Source organism: Dama dama, chromosome X, assembly GCF_033118175.1.
Source record: "Dama dama isolate Ldn47 chromosome X, ASM3311817v1, whole genome shotgun sequence".
Lineage (NCBI taxonomy): Eukaryota > Metazoa > Chordata > Mammalia > Artiodactyla > Cervidae > Dama > Dama dama.
In genome coordinates, this window is record NC_083714.1 from 61,738,708 (window position 1) to 61,761,274 (window position 22,567).

Consider the following 22,567-nt stretch of genomic DNA (forward strand, 5'->3'; position numbering starts at 1 on the left):
CTGTTATATTTGATTTCTGAAACTTGTTTTCATTTTACATGTGTGTTGGTTTTTCTGGAGAAAACTATACGCTGGATAGTTCTGAAGTCCTCGGGGCTTAGTTCACCAGAGCAATCTATGATCTCTTGCTGATTCTGTATAATTTTTTTCCACTCACTTGCAATTCAGGGCCTGTAATGACTTCTTTCAATGTTTTAGTTACTCTCAAACCTATTTTCTCAGTTTGATAAAAAAATAACCATGTCTTAGATGACAGTGGTAACTGAAGATGAAGATAATTGGACATTAGGAGAGATATCTTGGTGATATTATCAAGAGGAATTGCTTATGGTCTAATGTAGGAGTGAAGAGGTGCTCCAAAATGGTTTTTGGCCTTGAGTAAATGGATGAAGGTTTTATAGCAATAGGGGACACTGGGAGATGAATGACTGATAATGGAACAAGCAGGCACTCTATTTGGCTATGTGAAATTTGAAGTACCTGTTAGATAGCCAAGTGGATATATCAAAGAAGTAGGCCTGAACTGAGCGGAAAAGGTTTGCTTAGATGTAACTTCCTTTGGGAAGCCTTTCCTGAATACCCACTTTCCATCCCATGAAACATTACCCTTGCTACCCACAGCATCTTTCATCACTCCTATTGTAGCCTTTATCAAATTTATACTACAGTTTCTTCTTTATTAGTCCATTTTCTCTGTTAGAATGTGAGCTCTTTGTGGAGCAGAACTTATGTTCTCCCCTTTTTTCTCAAATTTCTTTCCTGGCTATGTGCTATGAGTCAGTTCTTATCATTTGTCCAATGAGTGCCTGTAACCAGGCAGCCAATTACATTTTTCTCCATAGCTACAATCATTGAAAGTTATTTTCTAAATTCAGTCAAAATTTGCCTCCTTGGACTTCAAGGAGATCCAACCAGTCCATCCTAAAGGAGACCAGTCCTGGGTGTTCATTGGAAGGACTGATGCTGAAGCTGAAACTCCAATACTTTGGCCACCTCATGAGAAGAGTTGACCTACTGGAAAAGACCCTGATGCTGGGAGGGATTGGGGGCAGAAGGAGAAGGGGATAACAGAGGATGAGATGGCTGGATGGCATCACTGACTCGATGGACATGAGTTTGAGTAAACTCCGGGAGTTGGTGATGGACAGAGAGGCCTGGCATGCTGCGATTCATGGGGTCTCAAAGAGTCGGACACAACTGAGTGACTAAACTGACTGACTTTCTATTCAGTTGAGGATATACCTATGAAGCTAAGTGTTATTAATTTACTTGTCTGAATACTGAGTTCAATAAGTTGCCTTAAACCATATATGATTATATATGTGTGTGTATGCATATTAGCCTTTCAAGCCAAGCATGTAATAAAAATCCCAACATTGTTTTCACATGTAATATCTTTCCCCCCCACATGTAATATCTTAAAAACAATGTCTCCTCAAACATGTTTTTGCATTGTCTTCCATAGCCAAATGCAGATTTAGTATTTATACCACTAACTTTTATCTTGCTATATTCAGCACTCAACTCCAGAAGTCGAGATCATTTTTGATCCTTGAATATATATTTAAATATCTCAAAATACTGTTACCTCCAAGTGTTCAGCTGCAGAAGCTGGAAGCAAAGCAAATGTGCCAAAGTAGGTAACAGAAAATTTATTTTATGGTGGGGTTAAGACAAAGTTCATATTTGGCCAAAAAAGCTTTTTTTTTTTTTTTGGCCAAAAAACACCCACCTAAAAAATTTCAAAACCATTTACTAGGGCAAGTCACTGATAACTTCTTCAAGAATGCAGTCAACACCACATCCTTATCTCTCATCAAACAGCAATTTAAATGATTTATCCAGTGTTGACTAAAATTTTAATTTTTAATGTGTACAGCTAATTTAAATGAATAATTACGTATTTTGGAAATAGCAGAGTAATTTTGTATCTTTGTGAATATTCTTATGATATATAGTTTGAATTCCAACCCTGCAGCTTTAAACACAAAATGGACTTCTGAAAAATAATTTACCAATTCTAAAAATGCTTGCAATTCAGTTGAACTGATTTTGTACTTTCTGTGGAAAAATAAATGCTACTTTTTTGGTCTGGAAAAGAGAATTTGCTGTTTTGTGACTAATTGACATTCTATTTGCACTACTGTGGTTGTTCTTTCCCCTCTCCTTTCACCAGTATATCAGATATGTTTTTCAAAAAGAGAGGAAGTGATATTGTAACACCAATAATCTTTACCAACAGTCTTGTGGAAGAAGAGTTAGTTTGGGGACCATCTAACTCCCTTTTGGACTATTCATTCAATCAGGTATTAGCCCAACCAATCACATTACGCTTCAGTTAATATTTACCATTTTATCCAAATTTCAAGAAAAAAAAAACAACTATTAAATGCCTTGCCTATAGGGCTTCCCTGGGGGCTCAGCAATAAAGAATCTGCCTGCAATGCAGGAGATGTGGGTTTGATCCCTGAGTCAGGAAGATACTCATTCCAGTATCCTTGCCTGGAGAATCTGATGGACAGAAGATCCTGGCAAGCTATAATCCATATGGTCACAAAGAGTCGGATGTAAATGAAGCGACTGAGCACACAGCACAAGTGCAGATAAATCACCATCTAAATTTAATTGCTTTTTTTGCTAGAATTAACATATCAAGGGAATACTATAGCCTATTTTTCCTATTCTTGATGACTCCATGTTGGATTTTGATGGTATTTCTACAAGGTCACATAGCAACTTGATGGTACTACTGAGACCAGAATCCTGGTATTTAGATTCCCAAGCTATTACTCTTTCTACTATACCATGGTGATGTTCAAACACTTACAGGTGGTGTTTATCATAAAACATAAATAAGGAACACCAGAATAAAAAAAATCAAGATGAAAAAATTTAAAGTTTCATCATAGTCCTCTCCCAATTATAAATTCTTCCTTCTTCAGTTTCCAGTATTTACTTGGTCATGGTTTTTTGACTTAAGACTGAGTTCAAGCTTGAATATCAGCTTCTTCTAAGCAAGATGTAGGCGAAATGAAATTATTAAAACTTTTACAGAGATTGGTTCAAGATGGTGGAGTAAGACATGAGCTCGTCTTCTCCTGCCAGAGCATGAAAATAACAACTAGCTGTTGAACAATCATTGACAGAAAGACACTGAAACCCACCAAAAAAAGATATTCCACATCCAAGTACAATGGAGAAGCCACAATGAAACAGTAGGAGGGGCACAATTACAATAAAATAAAATCCTATACCCATGAGGTGGGCAACTCACAAACTGAACAATAATATCAAAGACATGCTCACACTGTTGTGAAGGTTCTAGGTACCACATCAGGCTCCCCAGCCTGGGGATTTAGTCAAGGAACTGGGAATCCCGAGAATCTGACTTTGAAGGCCAGCAGTATTTGGGTATAGAGCTTCCATATGGCTAGGGGAAACAGAGACCCTTGGAGGGCACAAAATCTGTGTGCACCAGGACCCAGGGGAAAGTGCAGTGACCCTACAGGAGAGTGAGCCAGACCTACCTGTGACTATTTGAGGGTGTCTTAGAGAGGTGTGGGTCAGCAGTGGCCTGACACAGGGATGGGGGCATTGGTAGCAGCAGTCCTGGGAGATGCATCTCAGCATAAGTCCTCTTGGAGGTCACCAATAGCCCTACATGCTGTTCATGTATGACTGTGAGAGCTGGACCATAAAGAAAGCTGAGCACCAAAGAATTGATGCTTTTGAACTGTGATGTTGGAGAAGACTCTTGAGAGTCCCTTGGACTGCAAGGAGATCCAACCAGTCCATCCTGAAGGAGATCAGTCCTGAATATTCATTGGAAGGACTGATGCTGAAGCTGAAACTCCAATACTTCGGCCACCTGATGTCAAGAGCTGACTCATTAGAAAAGACCCTGATGCTGGGAAAGATTGAAGGTGGGAGAAGGGGATGACAGAGGACAAGATGGCTGGATGGCATCACCGACTCAATGGACATGAGTTTGAGCAAGCTCTGGGAGATGGTGAAGAACAGGGAAGCCTAGCGTGCAGCAGTCCATGGGGTCGCAAAGAGTCAGACATGACTGGGCGACTGAACCGTAACAACAACAGAAGGATATAGACTCCAGCTGAACAACTAACAGGGAGGGAGCACAGCCCCACTCATCAGCAGACAATTGGATTAAAGTTTTACTGAGCCCCAGAGCAAAATCGAGTTTTCCCCACAGTCAGTCCCTCCCATCAGGAAGCTTGCACAAGCCTCTTATCCTCATTCAGCAGAGGGCAGACAGAAGAAATAAGAACTACATTCCCATTAGCCTCCATAGCCTCCAGAACTAATACCACAATCATAGAAAGATACAAAAAGAAATAGAATTATGTCCCAGAAGGAGGAACAAGATAAATCCCAAGAAAAACAACTAAATGAAATGGAGATAGGCAACCTCCCAGAAAAAGAGTTCAGAATAATGATAGTGAAGATGATTCAGCATCTTGGAGAAAGAATGGAGGCAAAGATTGAAAAGATGCAAGAAATGCTTACCAAAGACCTAGAAGAACTGAAGAAGAAACAAGCAGAGATGAACAATACACTAGAAGAAATCAATAGCAGAATAACTGAGGCAGAAGAATGTATAAGTGACCTGGAAGACAGAATGATGAAAATCAATGCTGCAAAACAGAATATAGAAAAAAGAATGAAAATAAATGAAGGCAGCTTAATAGACCTCTGGGACAACATTAAATGCACAAATTTTCACAGTATAGGGGTCTCAGAAGGAGAAGAGAGAAAGGACCCAAGAAAATATTTGAATAGATAATAGCTGAACACTTCCCCAATGTGGGAAAGGAAATAGTCAACCATGTCTAGGAAGCAAAGAGAGTCCCAGGCAAGATAAACACAAGGAGGAATACACCGAGATACATAGTAATCAAATTGACAAAAATTAAAGACAAAGATAAATTATTAAAAGCAACAAGGTAAAAAGACAACATATAAGGGAAAACCCATAAGATTGTCAACCGATTTTTCAACAAAACTCAACAAGTCAGAAGGGAATGGAACAATATATTCCAAGTTATGAAAGGGAAGAACCTACAACCAAAAATACTCTACCCAGCAAGACTGTCCTTCAGATTTGATGGAGAAATCAAAAGCTTTCCAGATTAGCAAAAGATAAGAGAATTCAGCACAACTAAACCAGTTTTACAACAAATGCTAAAGGAACTTCTCTAGGCAAGAAACACAAGAGACGGAAAAGATCTGCAAAAAATAAATGCCAAACAATTAACAAAATGGTAATAGGATCATACATGTCAATAATTACACATTTTTTCAAGTGCACATGGGACATTCTCTAGGGCTGACCACACGCTGGGCCACAAGGCAAGCCTTGGTAAATTTGAGAAAGTCGAAATCTTATGAAGCAGCTTTTCTGATCACAGCACTATGAGATTAGAAATAAACTTCAAAGAAAACTCTAAGAAACACATGGTGGCTAAACAATACGCTACTAAACAACCATTTGATTACTGAAGAAATCAAAGAAGAAATAAAAAAAATACCTAGACACAAATTAAAATGAAAGTACAATGGTCCAAAACTTACTGGATGCAGCAAAAGCAGTTCTAAAAAAGAAGTTTATAGCTATACAATCTCACCTCCAAAAACAAGAAAAGTTTCAAATAAACAACCTAACCTTATACCTAAAGCAACTATAGAAAGAAGAACAAACAAATCCTAAAGTTAGTAGAAGGAAGGAAATCATAAAGATCAGAGCAGAAATAAATGAGAGACAAAACGATGGCAAAGATCAATGAAAACTAAAAGCTGGTTCTTTGAACAGATAAATGATATTGATAAACCTTTAGCCAGACTCACCAAGAAAAAAAGGGAGAGGACTCAAATCAGTAAAATTAGAAATGAGGAGTTACAACTGACTCCACAGAAATACCAAGAATCATAAGAGACTACTATGAACAACTATACACCAATAAAATGGACAACCTGGAAGAAATGGAAAAGGTACAGTCTTCCTAGACTGAACCAGGAAACAGAAAATATGAACAGACCAATCACAAGACTATAGGGCTTATTTCTGGGTTTCCTATTCTGTTCCATTGATCTATATATTTCCATTTTTGTGCCAGTACCATACTGTTTTGATGACTGCAATGAGATATCACCGCATGCCAGTCAGAATGGCAATCATCAAAAAATCCACAAACAATAAACGCTGGAGAGGGTGTGGAGAGAAGGGAACCCTCCTGCACTATTGGTGGGAATGTACAGCCACTATGGAGAACAGTATAGACATTCCTTAAAAAACTAAAAATAGAGCTACCATATGACTCTGCAAAAAACTGAAAATAGAGCTACCATATGACCCTGCAATCCCACTCCTGGGCTTATATCCAGAGAAAAACATGGCCTGAAAAGATGCATGCACCCCAATGTTCATTGAAGCACTGTTTGCAATAGCTAAGACATGGAAACAACCTAAATGTCCATCGACAGAGGAATGGATAAAGAAGATGTGGTACATATATACAATGGAATATTACTCAGCCATTTTTTAATTCTTTTTAGAATGAAATAAGGCCATTTGCAGCAGTATGGATGGACCTGGAGAGTGTCATACTGAATGAAGTATGTTAGAGAAGGAGAAATATCATATGACATCCTTTAAATGTGGAATCTAAAAAGAAATGATACAAATTAACTTATTTATGAAACAGGAAGAGACCCACAGACTTATAAAATGAACTCATGGTTGCCAGGGGGAAGGGATAGTTAAAGGCTTTTGGAAGGCCATGTACACACTGCTATATTTTAAATGGATAACCAACAAAAACCGATTGTATAGCACATGGAATTCTGCTCAATGTTATGTGCTAGCCTGGATGGGAAGGTGGTTTGGGGGAGAATGGATACATGAGTATATACAGCTGAGTGCCTTCACTGTTCACCTGAAACTATCACAACATTGTTAATCGGCTATACCCCAATACAAAATGTTTTTGGTGTTAAAAAAATGAATTAAAAAATAAATTAAAAAAATAGAAATACCAGTAAGGAAAACAAAACAAAAACAAAAAAACTTTACAGTGTGATCTCCTCAGAGGTGAAAACTGTTTATTTCCCCTCTCACTCCCAAAGTAAAATAATATTCAGCTGGGAAATAGTTATTTACATAAAACAATATATAGAAATTAAAACACTTTAATGTAATATAAACATTTACAGAATATAGACTTATTTTTTCATCAGTACTCTTTGAGAACTCTTTAAAACTATATATCATCTACATTTATTATAGACTGTTTCATTTCCCACTTTCAGAACTAGAAAATACAAAAATACACTGCAAATTATATTTAACAAACGAACAAAAAATCAATCTAAATTGCTTCACATATTTTCCTTGGAGAAAACCAAGAAACATAAATAAACATATAATAGCAATAAAAAATACCACCAACACTAACACAGCCCAAACAGAGGATGGATTCTATAATGCCTGATTTTCTCATTTAAAATTAATTTTCTCCCATAGGTAAATAATTCACTATCACAGCAACTGGATGAACAGGAGCAGAGACAGCCTCATTAAGAGAAATTACTTTATATGCAGGAAACATGTAATTTTTCTTTCACGTTAACAAATGAGGAAAAATAACTTGAGGACAAGGCATATTGAATACTTTTACTTCACTTGGCTTTTGTTAATGGTTAAAGTAACTGTCCACTTAGGGAAATTCAAATAACATGAATTTCATGAAACCAAACTCTTCAATTTATTTCTTTAATTCAACCTTAAAGGAACACAACAGGAAAGTTCAAAATCCAAGAGAAGACTCGTCCTAAAGCACTGACACCTTTGTCTTTTAACTGGCTTCCTTTTCTCTTATGTTCTTACTGTGTTCTTTTGTTCTTTCTCAGAGGCGAGGTTTTGGCTTGTTTGTCTCTTCTTTCAAGTCAATTTCAATTTTTACACACAAAAAACTAAGCTTTCTTGAACTGACACTGACTGTACTCACCTCTCTTTTTCCTCATTGGATGTTTCTGTCTTTGTCTAAATTCCCCCATTCTATTTCTCCTAGGGTAAACAAAGCTAAAAGTTTAAAATCCAAGAATAGACTCATCCCAAAGCATTTCCTCTTCTGTCTTTTCTTCAACAGATTTCTTTTTCTCTTTCTTGTGCTTACGTTCTTCCTTCTCAGAGGGTACGCCATGGCTTTTTTTCTTTTTTCGATGCTTAAGCTTTCCTGAACTGACACTAAGTTTATCTCTGTCTCTTTTCCCTTCCCCAATGCCCTTGTCCTTGTCTAGATCTGTATCCCCATAACTCTTTTTTCTTTTATGCTTGGACTGCTCCTTCTCTGGCCTTTCTTCACCTTCCTCCATGTGCCTTCTTCTCTTCTGATGTTTCCGCTTATGACCTGCTTGATGCTCATTGGTATCGTTTTCTGAGGAGAGGTGCTTATAAACTTCAGATTCTACACTGTATGTGCCAGAGTTATTGTCCTGCTGACTAAGGCTCAGGGGTACTGGTTTTTCTGGGAAACAGTCTCTGGTGGGTTGACAGTAGGTCACAGAGTCTAATCTCTGTTTGCTGTCATGAGTTGGTAAAGGATGAGGTAACTGGTTTTCTTCTGCCTGTGAAATACTGTATGATCCTGGGTAAGTCTGGAAAGTCTCAAATGGGAGTATTTGCTCAAACATTCTAGGTCTGGGTCTGGAATCAACCATTTCTCTGTGCTTATGGGTTTCCACAGAGCTATCACTTATCTTTCTGAAAGAAGTCTTTGGCTCTAGTCCTCTGGCTTTCTGCACTTGGATATAATCCTCAAGTTCACCTTGGAAAGAGTTATATGTCCTCTTTGAATGAGCTGGTAACCAGTGATATAATTGGCTTTCCACTGGTGAAGTAGTATATGGTCGTTGGTAGGTCTGAGAAGTCTCAAATGAACACCTTTGTTCACACATTCTTGGTCTGGGTCCAGAATCAATTTCTCTGTACCCATGGGTTTCCACAGAGCTCTCTCTTACCCTTCTGAAACAAGTCTTTGGATGTAGTCCTCTGGCTTTCTGCACTTTGATATAATCTTCCAGTTCATCTTGAAAAGAGTCATATGTTTTCTTTGATTGAGCTGGTAAGCAATGAGGTAATTGGTTTTCCACTATTTGTGAAATATTATATGGTCCTGGATATGTCCAGAAAGTCTCACATGGGGATCTTTGTTCAAACATTCTATGTCTGGATCTGGAATCAACTGCTTCTCTGTACCCATGGGCTTCCAAAGAACCTTCTTCCATCTTTCTAAAACAAGTCTTTGGTTCTGATCCTCTGGCTTTCTGTACTTTGATGTAATCTGTACATTCATCTTGGCAAGAGTCTGGTGGCTTCCATGAATTCTTCACTAGATTGATAACAATGGATTCTCTGCAAATACGACAGTAGAAAGTTCTTGTTACTAGATTATTTTATTTGGAATATTTGTTTTGCTTTCAAAAATACTAGTTTGAAAAACACAAATACAACAGAGGCCCAAGCAAAATTTTAAAACCTACCTTAATTTAAAAGCTATAAATCATGACTTTGTATGCCAAGGAGAAGAAGCAGGGATAGTCACATATCTCCTAGGCACCTCACAATTTTTTTCTACATAAAAAATTTTCAGACCTGGGATGAAAGGGAAGATAGGTACAAAGAAGCAGACACATCTGATATTGTTGTAGTACTTAAAAATGTAAGGCATGTTGGGATGTCTGGGAAAGGACCAATAATATTTAATGCCCTAAAGATGGTCTTATCTGCATGTCACATTGCTGTAAAAAGTTCTGATTATCAGTTCCTTGTATAGATCTATAAATGTGACAGCTATTTATTCTGGAACTCTGAAATTTTACAAAGAGTCTAAATGAAAGTTAATTTGGTTAGTTATACAATTTAGCTACCTAGTATTCAGACTCAATAATACAAATATTTTCTACCTGAAAGTTATATTAAAAGCAACAAAATAAATATACAATACTTAAGTGCCCCTCTGTCCCACTACTTGACTTATCCAGTCCCCAACTGTCCAGTCAATCTTCTCCTCCTTCAAATAACAGAAAAAATTGGAATAAATGTGTACTAAGCTCCCACAATGTGCCAGGCAAGGGACCTTGCCCATATTTTTATACTTCATTATAACCACTTTATGTCAGAGCTGTCCAAAGTTACTTGGTAGAAAGATCTGGTATTCCAGTTTGGTTCTGTATAACAGCAAGACCTTTTTTCTTAACCACTATACCTCACTGGAAGGATGACAAATGGATAGCTGAATCTCTGGAACTAGCCAACCTTCCAAGGATTATAGGGATTATTTGAATTATCTGGCCAGCCTGAGAATGATAGCATCTTTCCAAAGATGTCTGGTCAGGAGGGTTGCCCGTGAGCCAGCTCTTTCAGCATACTGTCATGGCTAGGGAAATCCCTGGGAGATGGAACTAGCATACAGTATGCTACAAATACTACCAACCATACCCAGGATCAACTCTTAGGGAAGTAAATGTCTAGGAAGTTTGTAAAATGCACGTAAAGATACTTGACAGAACCCCTGGTTTTTGGTATCATAGGAGCACTTTGGTAAGAAATTCTTACTTAAGTTGATGTTCACTTCTTTGCATGTGAGACCGGAACATTTCTAAAGATGTAAAGGTGATATTACAAATACGACAATCGTAGGTTCTCATACTAAATGCTGGAAAAAACAGAGTTCAAGTTAAAAAGGTCAACAGGAATATACTTAGAATCACATAGCTGGACAGGAATTTACTAGAAATCATTTACTTGAACTTTCCCAATTTAAAGATAAGGCCTAGAGAAGATAAATGATTTGGTTGAAGTCACAGAGTCAGTTAGTAACAGAGATAGCTTCTCAAATCCCATGTCTCTTAAAGTCCAAGATTCTTCACACTATACCACACTGCCGCTCCAGCCTTGGTCTTTTTAAGAAACTGCTATCCACTTGTTTATTTTTGTTATGTGAAAGTACAACAGACACCTCAAATGTAGTGTGCCTAATCTATCTTTGCCTCTTAATCCCTCAACCAACCTCTTTTTGTTTGCCCCAATTTTCTTTCTATCCAACTAAAACTCGAAACATCCAAAAATATTAAAGATGAATAAAGGCAAATGTTTACTCTCTTACCTGAAATCACTGTAATGCATTAGTTTACCAAAAGTGATTTCCATAGACAGATTTTAGAGAGAGTTTCAGTGAGCCCCACTCTCAAGATAAATGCTGAAAGCAAAATTCTAAAATAAAACTATTAGTTACCACTTCATAAGAGTCAAGAACTATAGAATAGGTATACTAGTTACCTCTCTATTCTGACTGATAGATAGAACTGGAAGCAGGTGATAGGTTAAGTTTTATTTTCTTAAACTTATCATCCCTCCACTTTCTCTTTGGTCAGAAGATGCAAATTAATAAATTTCATTAAGCTAAATATAAAAACAATCTCACTCTAAAGAAGAGGATAAATTGATGGCTGCAGAGATTTCAGGGTCCAGCAAGGCTATCTTCTTTTAAATCAAACAGCAAATTAATCATTTAAAGGACACTAAATTAATCATTACTAATGTGTATTGGCCATGTCCAAGCAAAGATTATTCATAGAAACAGGAAACTACTGTCAAAGGGAAAGAAAGAGTCTGACTTTGAAGCACATGAGGACTATGTTCACTATTGATGTATTCTCTGCGGTGGGCCTAGGAGAGCTCAGCCGGTTATGTCAAAGTCTGAATAAATGATTCTTCAAAACTATCATCTCCTTTGTTATTGTGGGAGGGGGGTTCAGGATGGGGAACACATGTAAATCCATGGCTGATTCATGTCAATGTATGGCAAAAACCACTACAATATTGTAGAGTAATTAGCCTCTAACTAATAAAAATAAATGGAAAAAACAAAACAACTATCGTCTCTTCCTGTGCTGATTTTTGCACTTGCCAAGTCACTTCTGATTATAATTTGGTTTCCTATATTGCTGATACCAAAAAGAGGATAATCTAAATGATATTTGTTTTTACAAACCTGGGAACTGAAATATCTATTTATGCTCCTACCATAAAACAATAACAGAAGACAGTGAATTAAATTGCAATATTTCACAGACTTCTCTGATAAGAATCAATTGGAGTGTGAGTTAAAAATATAGATTTTTAACCCAGACCCCTTCCTCTGGAGAATATGATACGTTGGGACAGGGAATTTGTATTTTAACAATACCCCAGCTAATTATTGTCAAAGAATGGGTGGAAAAAACCTTAAAGGAGTGTCTTTCCAGTTCCTTCGTTATTTATCACCATCTTGCAATTTTGTTTTTGGTTTGAGAAGTCCTTCATTTGAGGCTAATCACTTTTGAAGATTCTGGCCTTCTTGCAAAGCTGAGAACTGAATCTGGGACTCTGCATGCTTATAAAAACCCTTTTCAGAGATTATAGCTAATGTTATTTAACAGGTGGGAAAATTAAGGCTCAGATTCACTTGGACATGTATTCTAAGGGTGCCCAAGTTATACAAGATAAGCAGGACTCCTGATTTCCCCGAGACTAGTGTTCTTAATGTTAGTTACACATTAGAACCATGTGGGGAACTGTAAAAATATTCATGTTACAGCTTAACATAAAACCAATTTAATCTGAATCTCTAGGGGTAGAACTAGGCTTTCTTACTTTTTTTTTTTTTTTTTTGCTTTCTTACTTTTCGAAAGCATTCTAGTTGATTTTTCTGTGCAGGCACTGTTAAGCACCACTGCCTAAATGATCTCCAATGATTATAAACTTAGATTATATTTCAGAGGTTTTACACATTTGTCTAGTACTTATAGAGTATATATAATGTTCTTCTCAGTTCCTCCTTGGTTTCTTCACAAGTTATATCAGAAGATTATAATACAGACAATATAGTAGTTTAGAGGAGCTGCAGGTCACATACGAAAGACCTAGAAGCAGTTCTGGAAAAGTATGGTCTGCTTCTATTACCTTAGCCCTTGTCTTTTTAACACATTGATATTCTTTTTCTAGGATACAGTCTTCTGAGAAAATAACGTATGAAAATGGTGTAAACTCTTTCTGTGAAGACACAAAGCCTATGTATTTGTCTCAAGATCAAAATTTCTAGTTTAATCCTACTGAAACCTGCCTCCACAGTTTCTCATACTGTCCATTCTCCTATCTGAGTCTGTTCCTTGGGCCTGTCAAGTTTTGCTCCCCTCAGCCCTGCTAGGATCCCTTGTTTCTGACTTCACCCAGAAACTCAAGTTTCTTTGTATCTGGTAACTTTCAAAATCATCCATAACCTAACACATGTGGGGTGGACTTTTCTCCTAATCACAGTCCTATCTTATAACTCCCTGGACTAAGGTCTTTGATTTCAAAGGAGAGATTAGGGGAATGCATGTATTTATAGTCTAACATTTTGGTTCTCATCACTTGGGGAGTTAAAAAAAGAGAAAAAAAAACACTAATGTGAGTCCCAGGGATTCTAATTTAATTGATTTGAGAGATGGCCTGGGCATTGGGATTTCTAAAAGATCCCTGCATGATTTTAGTATGTAGTCGAGAATGAGAACCACTGGTCTAATATCTTAAATGGGGAAAATCAACTGAAAGCTACATGTAAGCAAAAACGCAACTTAACATGGGATTTAGCTTATGAAGAAAAATTGAAAATGTACAACTTTTATGTTTTAAAATTATGACAAGGAAACAATATTTTAAGAAAACTAACATTTGTTGAGGACCTATTCTGTCATGGGTATGGTATATACTGCTTCATTTCACCCTTTTTTCAATCCTGTGAAGTAGCCTTATTTTCACTTTATACCTGAGGAATCTAAGGTGCAACTGGGCAAGTGACTCAAACACCTCTCCAAATCTATGTTTATCCCACTACACAACTCTGCTTCTCAATAAACAATGATCAAATATTGAGGAAAATATATATATATTCATTGGAGCATAAAGCACTGAGAAATAGATTTCAGAATAAAATAAAATCCCTACCTCAAGGGGCCAGTTCAGTTAGGAGACTATAATGCAATTGTCAGTGAATAGTAAAGCCTATGAGAAATCAGAGCGAGAGCAGTGAGGGAAGTTGCGATGGACTTCGGAGGAAAAGGATTTGAATTATAAGGAAAGCAGGTAGGGCATTCCAGGGGATGAAAACAATATCAGGTATGGAAGAGACAGAAATGAGTATGGTGTGCTGAATTCAAATAATCTGTTCAACAAACACTAAACACCTCTGTGGCACCAAGTATCATGCTAGATGCTAAGAGTACAAGATGAATAAAATGGGCAGGTTGCTCACAAATTCAAATGAGAAACAGATACATGAACAGAGGATTTCAATCTCATTTCATAAAAGATAAGGGAAGTATGCTTAAGAGGTATGGGAATTCAAGGAAGCAGACACACTCAGTATAACATGGGAGTCTGAAGAGTGCTACTGAAGGAGATGAGGCCTTAGTTAAATTTGGAAAAATAGTTAACGGTGAAAGGAGTTGAAAAGAGCATAGAAGTATTTATAGGAACTTTTTGAAATTTGGAATGAATAAAAGGGGACAGCATAGGAGAGACAAAAAGGTGTCAGATCAAAGAGACTTCTATATTATGCTAAGGAGTCTAGCAGGTGGTACAGTGGTAAAGAACCTGCTTGCCAATGCAGGAGATATAAGAGACATGGGTTTTGGTCCCTGGGTTGGGCACATCCCCTGGAGTAGGAAATGGCAACCCATTCCAGTATTCTTGCCTGGAAGAATCCATGGACAGAGAAGCCTGGCGGGCTGTAGTTCATTGGGTCGCAAAGAGTTGGAAATGACTGAGCAAGAGCACACAGAGCACAAGGAGTCTAGACTTTTTATTCTGTGGGCTGGGAAACCATCAGGTGGTTTAAGCAGTATGTAACATGGTCAATTGTGTGTTTTAGAGAAATCTCTTCTCTAACTGCAATATGGAAGGTAATTTTGAGAGGAGCAAGCCTGGAAGTAAGGAGACCACAGTTACATAAATACACCAGACCAGGCAAGAGATAAGGAGGCATGGGCTAGAAAGGTCACAGTAGGGACTGACAGGAGCAGAGATATTGGTGAAATATTTACCATTAAATCTAACAAAATTTAATGACTGATTAAATATGGGAGATAAGGGAGGAGGAATCTAGAGAGTTCTAAAATAACTCAGCATAGTTTGATGACTGAGTGGGTGGTGATCCTAACTGAACTGGAATTTCATAAGGAATACTGTTTAAGGACTTGGGAGAATAATCAATGGTGAGTTTGAATTTGGACACACAGAGTCTGCTATATCTGAGATTTCCATATAAAGGTGTCCAACAGGCAGTTAGATATGGGAATTTGAAAGGGAAAGGATAGCTTAGAGTAATTTTGGATAAATTTTGAGGATAAAGGGTAGTTAAGAGAGTGGATGAGATCTCTTGAGGACAATGTATGGGTGGGCACAGGAATAGCAACATAATGATAAAAACCCTGGATAGTGTCACTCTTTAAACTAGATGGTAGAGGAGGAGGGGGGGGGTCCATGAAAAGTCAAGAAGTAAAGGACAGAGTTGCAAGGATGAACAGGAGAAAGTGATGTCAAAGGAGCTAAGGAAATAGAGATTTTTAAAGAGGAATGTTTAGTGAATTCAGCAAAGATGTCTATTGGATTTAGACATTTAGAAGTCACAACAACCCGGCAAAGAACAGCTTCAGTGAAATAGTAGAGTGGTGGTGTGGAGGGCTGGGGGGATGTGTGGCAACAAATGGCAGTGAGTTGAGGAGTGAATATCAGTGAGGACAGTAAGAGCATATCTGAAAAATAAGAACACAACAACAAAAACCTTGGCTGAGAAAACAAGGGGTAAGTATCATAGTGAAAGGGAAACTCAAAGGATTATTTGGTTAGGGTAAGATGCTTGCTATCCACATGTGATGGTCACATTTTTCTTGATGGCATAAGGAATAAGCTTGTCTGAAGGATGTGAGGAGGGGGAGTGTTGAGTAGTAGAAGAGAGTGTTGGAAGGTGGTGTAGGTTTAAAAATCACTGCTGAAAGGAAACTGAAGGAAAAGGAAAAGTACTAAATAGGACTAAAAGGTCATAGAGATTGGATACTAAGACTCTATAGAGGTACCCAATCTCTAGCCTTATATAATTTTCCATAGCATCATCATTAGGTATTCTGAATGTAAAAGTAGAACAGGTAGACTGTGGAATTGATCCTAGGTTGAAATCTTGCTACTAGATAGTAAGAGAGTAACAATGAGGTATAAGTAAAGCCTTCTAGAAGGTGGTTACAGCATTAAAGTGACGGTAGTGAAAATGCAATGGAAGGGTACAGGTAGGAGAAACAGTTATAAGAAGACTTGATAAGACTGTGGATGGATAGGATATAGGGGAATTTAGTCAAAGATGCCTTCAAAGATTCAAGTGTAGGTGACTAAAAAATAGTGCTACTACTGGCAAAAACAAAAAACTTGATAAATTCAAGATGGTTTTAGGGAAGATTATTAATTCAATGTTAGGTACGTTGAGTTACAAGAGGAGGTGAGACAATAAGTACAATAATGGGGCTATAAATTAATAAAATAAAACAAATACAATAAATAAAAAATACATACATACTTTAGCTCCATATCGTTATGGTAGCCATTCCTGTGCTAACAAGATCTGGGCTGGATGAAGGACATGAAGAGAGCAGTAAGAATGATGAAGAAACAGAGAAAGAGATTAGATAGAGTAGAAACATATATAAACAACAGCAGATAAAAAAGAAGGCAAAGACAGCAAGAAGGGAGAAAACAGGTGAAGAGTAAAAATAATTAAAGTGGCACATATTAAATTGCTTTTGTCTTACTGCTTGCTCACTTATAATATATATATATATGATATATATATAAAATATATATATCATATATATATAAATATATATATTCCCTTTCACTATATATTATAATATATAAGTGAGCAGAAACAGCTGTTTCTGCTGTTGCTGTTCTTTGAAATTCTCATCGGCTAATTTAAATTCTCCAGCTAGTTTTTAAAATTTTTTTTAAAAATTGGAATATAATTGCTCTACAGTGTTGTGTTAGTTTCTGCTGTACAACAGCGCTCCAGCTATTTTTTTAATCTTCAATGTTTACTGTAATCAAAATTAAATAGTCAAGTCAGGGTTGAAAATCTTTTGAGCTTCCAGTTTCAGAGGCTAATGTAAAATGACTTCAATGACTGGATTTAAATTATGCTGATGATCAGCAGCCCCCCTCCCTGGCCAGACGAAAATTTCACCAAAATCCTCTTTCTCTCATTCTAATAATCTTGCAACTTCAGAGTCTAAAATAACCCTCCTTTCAGAAGTGACCAGAGTACACATATCTCTCAGAGCTGACATATATTTCACTTCCAATTTACCCAATGCCACTTAACTAGAAGCCACTTATTTCAGAGAACCTTCTGCATAGCAACAGGAAAAATAACCTATCAAGTCTGTTGTATCTTCCATGACTTTCAGGAGCCCTACCACTTCTATTTCTACATTTGTCTAAATTGACATTCTTTAAAATTCTAGATAAAAACACAGATTTCTATGTAACTTTTGGTGAGATGTTGAATCACAATAAGCAGCAAACTTAATAATACAAACACATGGTTAGCATCCAATAAATAAAGGTTAATAGTTCATTGTTTCATATATTAAACTAATCTCTATTGAGATAGGCCTACTCTGTGCCAGTTTCTATCTCTAGGAATGGAAATACAGATGAGTTAGATTAAATCCCCTTCCTCAAAAATCTTACATTCTAATGGGAGATAAAGACACAGGAAGAGATAATTAGATATGCAGGTTAAGGAAGCAAAGAAGACAAGTCTTGAAGGAAGTAAAAAGACTTACAAGGAAGTATCATGTTAAAGTATGAGTAAGAGTTGGTCAAGAGAAGAGGGACATGAAGATGTTCCAGGCAAAATGTCAGTATGAAGGGCACAGAGACAAGAAATAGGGTAATCGTTTCTAGAAACTAAAAGCATTTTGCAGGTTCTGATCCACATGGATCACAGCAGGAAGTAGCAGGGAATAAGCCTGGAGGAGGAAGACAGGACAAGATGGTAGAGAACTATGAAGTTCTCTATTTTTATCCTTAGAAAATAGAAAAATAAGGATTTTTAAGCAGGGAAGTGACATAGAAAGATATGCCCTTTAGGTGAAACACTCCAGTGATTAAATTGAGGGTGGATTTGGGGAGACAAAACTGATGGAAGGAGAATAGTTAGGAGGTTGTGTCAATATTCTTGAACAATGCTTCTCAAAATTTATTGTGAGTACAAACCACCCAGGGATCTTGTTAAAATGCATAAAATGCAGATTCAGATTCAGTAGGTCTGCAGTGAAGCCTGAGATTCTTTTTTCTAACAGGCTCTGAAGTGGTGCTGATGATGCTGCTTACAAACCACACTTTGAATAGCAAAGCTCTAGGAAGGATATTGAGGGCTTGAACTAGTATCAGAAAAGCAGAGCAGAAGATAAGGTAACAGTGATATTCAGGAGGTTAAACAGTCATGGCTTGGTGCTTCATTAGATACAGAAAGTGAAGTAGATGGTGTTGGGGGATTTAAGTTAACTACAGGTTTCTACTTGGAATGACTGAGTGGATTTGAAATGGCTATGAGGTATCCAGGTGAAGCGGTAGCTGCTCTTTGGATATATGAGTCTAAAGCTTTACAGAAAGGTCATAAGCATATAGATGAGATAAGAAATCAAGGGAATGGATTAGATTATTTTACAGATTAAGGTCAAGAATGGAATCACGGGAATGCCTACATTTAGGCAATAATTTTTTAAATTAATTAATTTTTTAAAATTTATTTATTTTAATTAGAGTCTAATTACTTTACAATATTGTAGTGGTTTTTGCCATACATTGACATGTAGGCAATACATTTTAAAAGAGCCCCCAAATAAAACAGAAAAGAAAGAGAGATGCAAGAAAAGAACACAAGCATGAAGAGTTACATATAACAGAATAGAGCTTAAAAGAGGGAGTAATGAACATTTTCACATGAAGCAGAAAAGTCTAGTAAGGAAAGAACTGAAAAATAATAGTGAGCAGAGAAAAAGAAGTGGGTGGAAGAGAGAATATGAAAAGGGAATAAAATACACTAGTAGTGAGAAGGTGCCTGTGGGGGAAAAATGAAAAAAAAAAATATGGTTAGATGAGCAAGTGGATCACTCCAGTCAGGATCAGAATCTTTATTGTGCCAGAATTCTTGCCACTCTTCCTAAGTTCCTTTGTTCATTCTCTCTTCTTCCCACTTCTATCAATGCAAATCATACATTTCCTTTAAAAAGATTTTTTTGAGTCATTTTATTTCACTCCTCTGGTTATCAAAAATATGTACACAAAAATCCATGTCTGCAGCCTCTTGCAATGAAGTGCTATTAACCCAAGTAGTTTATACACTTGCCCTTATCAGGGAAAGTGGTATATCTTCATTTGTATTCCCAGGAATGACTAGTCTAGCACCCGAGAGACACTTAAGCCATACTTAGTGACTGAATGAAATAACTATATAATACTAATTTAAAATACTTTCTGTTAGTACCTATAATATAACATGAAACCATGGTAATTCCTGTACTTGATCAATAAGAGTCATCTAAACCTTTCTGGGTCTCATTTTCCAGAAAACCATAGACAGACCTACATGGACTCAAAAGTCCTTACTTACTGAAAATTCTATGATCCCATGAGTATTATCAACCTCCTATTCAATAAGAGTAAAATGGTATATATATAAGCCAGTATGTTTTATAAACAATAAACTTCCTAAGAAAGAAATTTGGGATATTCTTACTGTTTACCATTTGCATCTGATTTTGCAGGAAGAGGTTTCTCTCTTATCTTGTCTACAAACTTCTTCCTAGCTTCATTTCTTTTGTGTTTTTTCCCAACATAATGTTGTTGGGCCATTAATGGACTATTAAAGGAAGCAGGACAGAGCTTGCAATACTTGTTTGGATTATTCAAATCCAAAGCACTGCTGGAAGAGGAAGGCATAATCTTGTCTTTAATCCCACCTGGAGGAGGCTTGACAGCAAAGGGCTTCAGAAAAGTTGACTCTGCAGAAGTAGTAATAGGCACACCTGCTGAAACAGTCATAATGAAAAGTGATCCACATGTTTGCATTATAAAGTATCAGAGAAAGTTAGAGTTCTTTAAAAACCTACTATCTCTGGACTTTTTCCACACAGCACTGTTGGATAAAGGTATTTAGGCTAAAAATAATTGAATATAAGTCTGTCACCAAGTGTCTCCAACACAGATACAGGAAGCAATATTCAGCAATCAATGAAGGCATGAGAACTGTATTAGGATGGCTCTTGAAATGGGTGAGGGTAAAAGAGACGGGTACCAACTTCTAAGTTGATGTCTTTCTTGAGTAGCATAGTAAGTAGATCATCTATTCAGTGGTGTCCGTATCAAAATACAGTTTATGCAGTTGTTCAAGGCTATAAAATGATATGTTCCCACAATTACAGTTATTTTAGAGCTCTTTCATGTAGTCTCCTTTCTGAGCCCAAATTTATGAATTTGGGGGACTAAAGATAAGGCTTTACAAGACGCTTTCTTTTGTGTGGTACACTGATTCTGTCCCTCTTGACTGACAGGCAGAAAAACAAATATACAAAAATCAGAGAGACTAGGATAAATTTAAAAATAATTCATTTCATTTATAAGAAAACAATATGTTTTAATGCTTATGTGGCCTATGCTATGAGATGGAAATTAATGTAGGTAAAATTGTGATGCCAGGCATGCTTTATTCCTAAAATGTTGAAGCTAATGAGAATATGGTAAATTATTTACTCCAGGGGATTAATCATTATTTTTTGTTAGCACACAACATTTAAAAAATACAGGCTGGAGCATACTCTGCTACTTCAGGCTGAAAGTGAGATCTGTGGGTCAGTTCTCTCATGTGCTGGTGGCCCAAAATCACTGGAAGGAGGACAGAGCAACATGTTATATAGTTCTCTGGATCTCTGGATCTAACATAAAGTAAGTTTTCAATAACTGCTGATTGATATAGCTAATGGTACTTTTTCTTTACATTCATAGGAAGAAAGGAATGAGCTATCAGGGTAGAAGAAGATTCCATACCACTTTTTTTGTGTACAGTTAAAGTCAGAAAATCCTGCAACATAACTATATTATGGTGAAGACATTGGTCTGAACACACATTATGAGATAATGTTTTGTAAAGTACTAAAGCAAAAAAAAAAAAAAAAAGAATGAGACAGATGTCAAAGGGAAGAAGTAAGAAGAAACTATGACAATAATTTGATTAGAAACTGGAGAGCTCAGGTTGCTTATTGTTGTTTCATTACAGCAAACATGTTTTTATTTGGATTTAATAAACTGAAAAAGAGAGGTCACAACATTTCTTAAAATTTAGCTAGCAATCATGATCTCTATATTAAATGACAAGGGCACAGAAAGAGATTAACTGAGCAGAAGAACCAAGTTATTGTGGCAGAGTAAAATTCTTTCCAATAAAAAATGGATAGCAGAGATGGGAAAAAAATATAGAGAGACTCTGTATTGAAGCTAAAGAGGTGAATGTCATCTTACCCGTTTCTGGCTGAAATCTTGATGGAGATACCTGATCACGCTCCTCCATTAATTGCTTCAGTTTTTTAGAATGGACTTTCCCCACATAGTGAGACTGAGCAACAACTGAGGAGCTAAAAACCATGTGGCAGAGACCACAAAATTTGTTTCTGTCCACTACTTCACTTTTATGCTCCTGAAATAAGCACAATCTTGTTAGAAAGATTCAATAACTAAGTTTTGAATTACAATACCAACATAGGCCACTCACCTGAAAATTCCTAACATCCATCTTCATTTTCTTACCAGGCACTTCATTTTGTTCCCCATGCATTTGAAAATAAAACCTAACATTTTGAGCATGTTTTTCACTCTGGAAAAAAGATACAATATGACTTTGTTTATTCAACAACAGAGGCACCTCAAATTTACACCTCTTTGAATCTGAGGACAGCACTTGTGAGTTGGAATATATTTAGTGTGTACCCAGTTTATGAAAAGGTTCCGCATGCTTTCAAAGCTCTAAATCTCAGTTAAAATGAAAATAACACTACAATTTAGGGACCAATAACTTAGTTTTTGACAGAAACTCCTAGTTTTTGTTTAATATCAAATTTTTCTTCTTCCTTAGTTACACATCTTAGGCAATATACCCAGCTAAAAGATTGCATATTCCAGCCTCCCTTTCAGCAAGATGTAACCATGTGACTATATTCTAGCCAATAAGATGTAATCTGAAATGTTGGGTTGAACTTCTGGAAGTCTCCTAACAGAATGGGGGATGAACTCGTCTCATCTTCTCTCCTGCTTATGGAATTAAGATGTAAAGGTCATCTGGGACAATGGGGGCTCTTAAGGACAGAGGCTAGTTCATCAGAGTAGAAAGACAGAAAATGCCTAGATCTCTGAAAGTGTTATGAA

The 22,567-nt window shown here is 36.8% G+C and overlaps 1 protein-coding gene across 1 annotated transcript; it reads right to left on the reverse strand.

Annotated features, from left to right (window-relative positions):
* Nucleotides 1-7,379: 7,379 nt before the first annotated feature.
* On the reverse strand, nucleotides 7,380-21,849 carry ZMAT1 (zinc finger matrin-type 1). Its single transcript, XM_061136512.1, has 4 exons — nucleotides 21,668-21,849; nucleotides 19,897-20,181; nucleotides 10,634-10,733; nucleotides 7,380-9,430 (listed from the first exon to the last, which is right to left on the reverse strand). Exons 1-4 carry the CDS (start codon nucleotides 21,789-21,791, stop codon nucleotides 8,107-8,109), a joined length of 1,833 nt encoding a protein of 610 aa, XP_060992495.1. The 5' UTR covers nucleotides 21,792-21,849; the 3' UTR covers nucleotides 7,380-8,106.
* Nucleotides 21,850-22,567: the final 718 nt, after the last annotated feature.

Excerpts from the sequence above, each read along its gene's own strand:
- ZMAT1 (XM_061136512.1), bottom strand. The coding sequence starts at position 21,791 with ATGGTTTTTAGCTCCTCAGTTGTTGCTCAGTCTCACTATGTGGGGAAA. Across the intron at positions 20,182-21,667 it reads AAGATTTCAGCCAGAAACGG|CAGGTGTGCCTATTACTACT; the intron begins GTAAGATGACAT and ends TGACTGTTTCAG. Across the intron at positions 10,734-19,896 it reads TGCAAAATCAGATGCAAATG|CATTTAGTATGAGAACCTAC; the intron begins GTAAACAGTAAG and ends TGTTTTTTCCAG.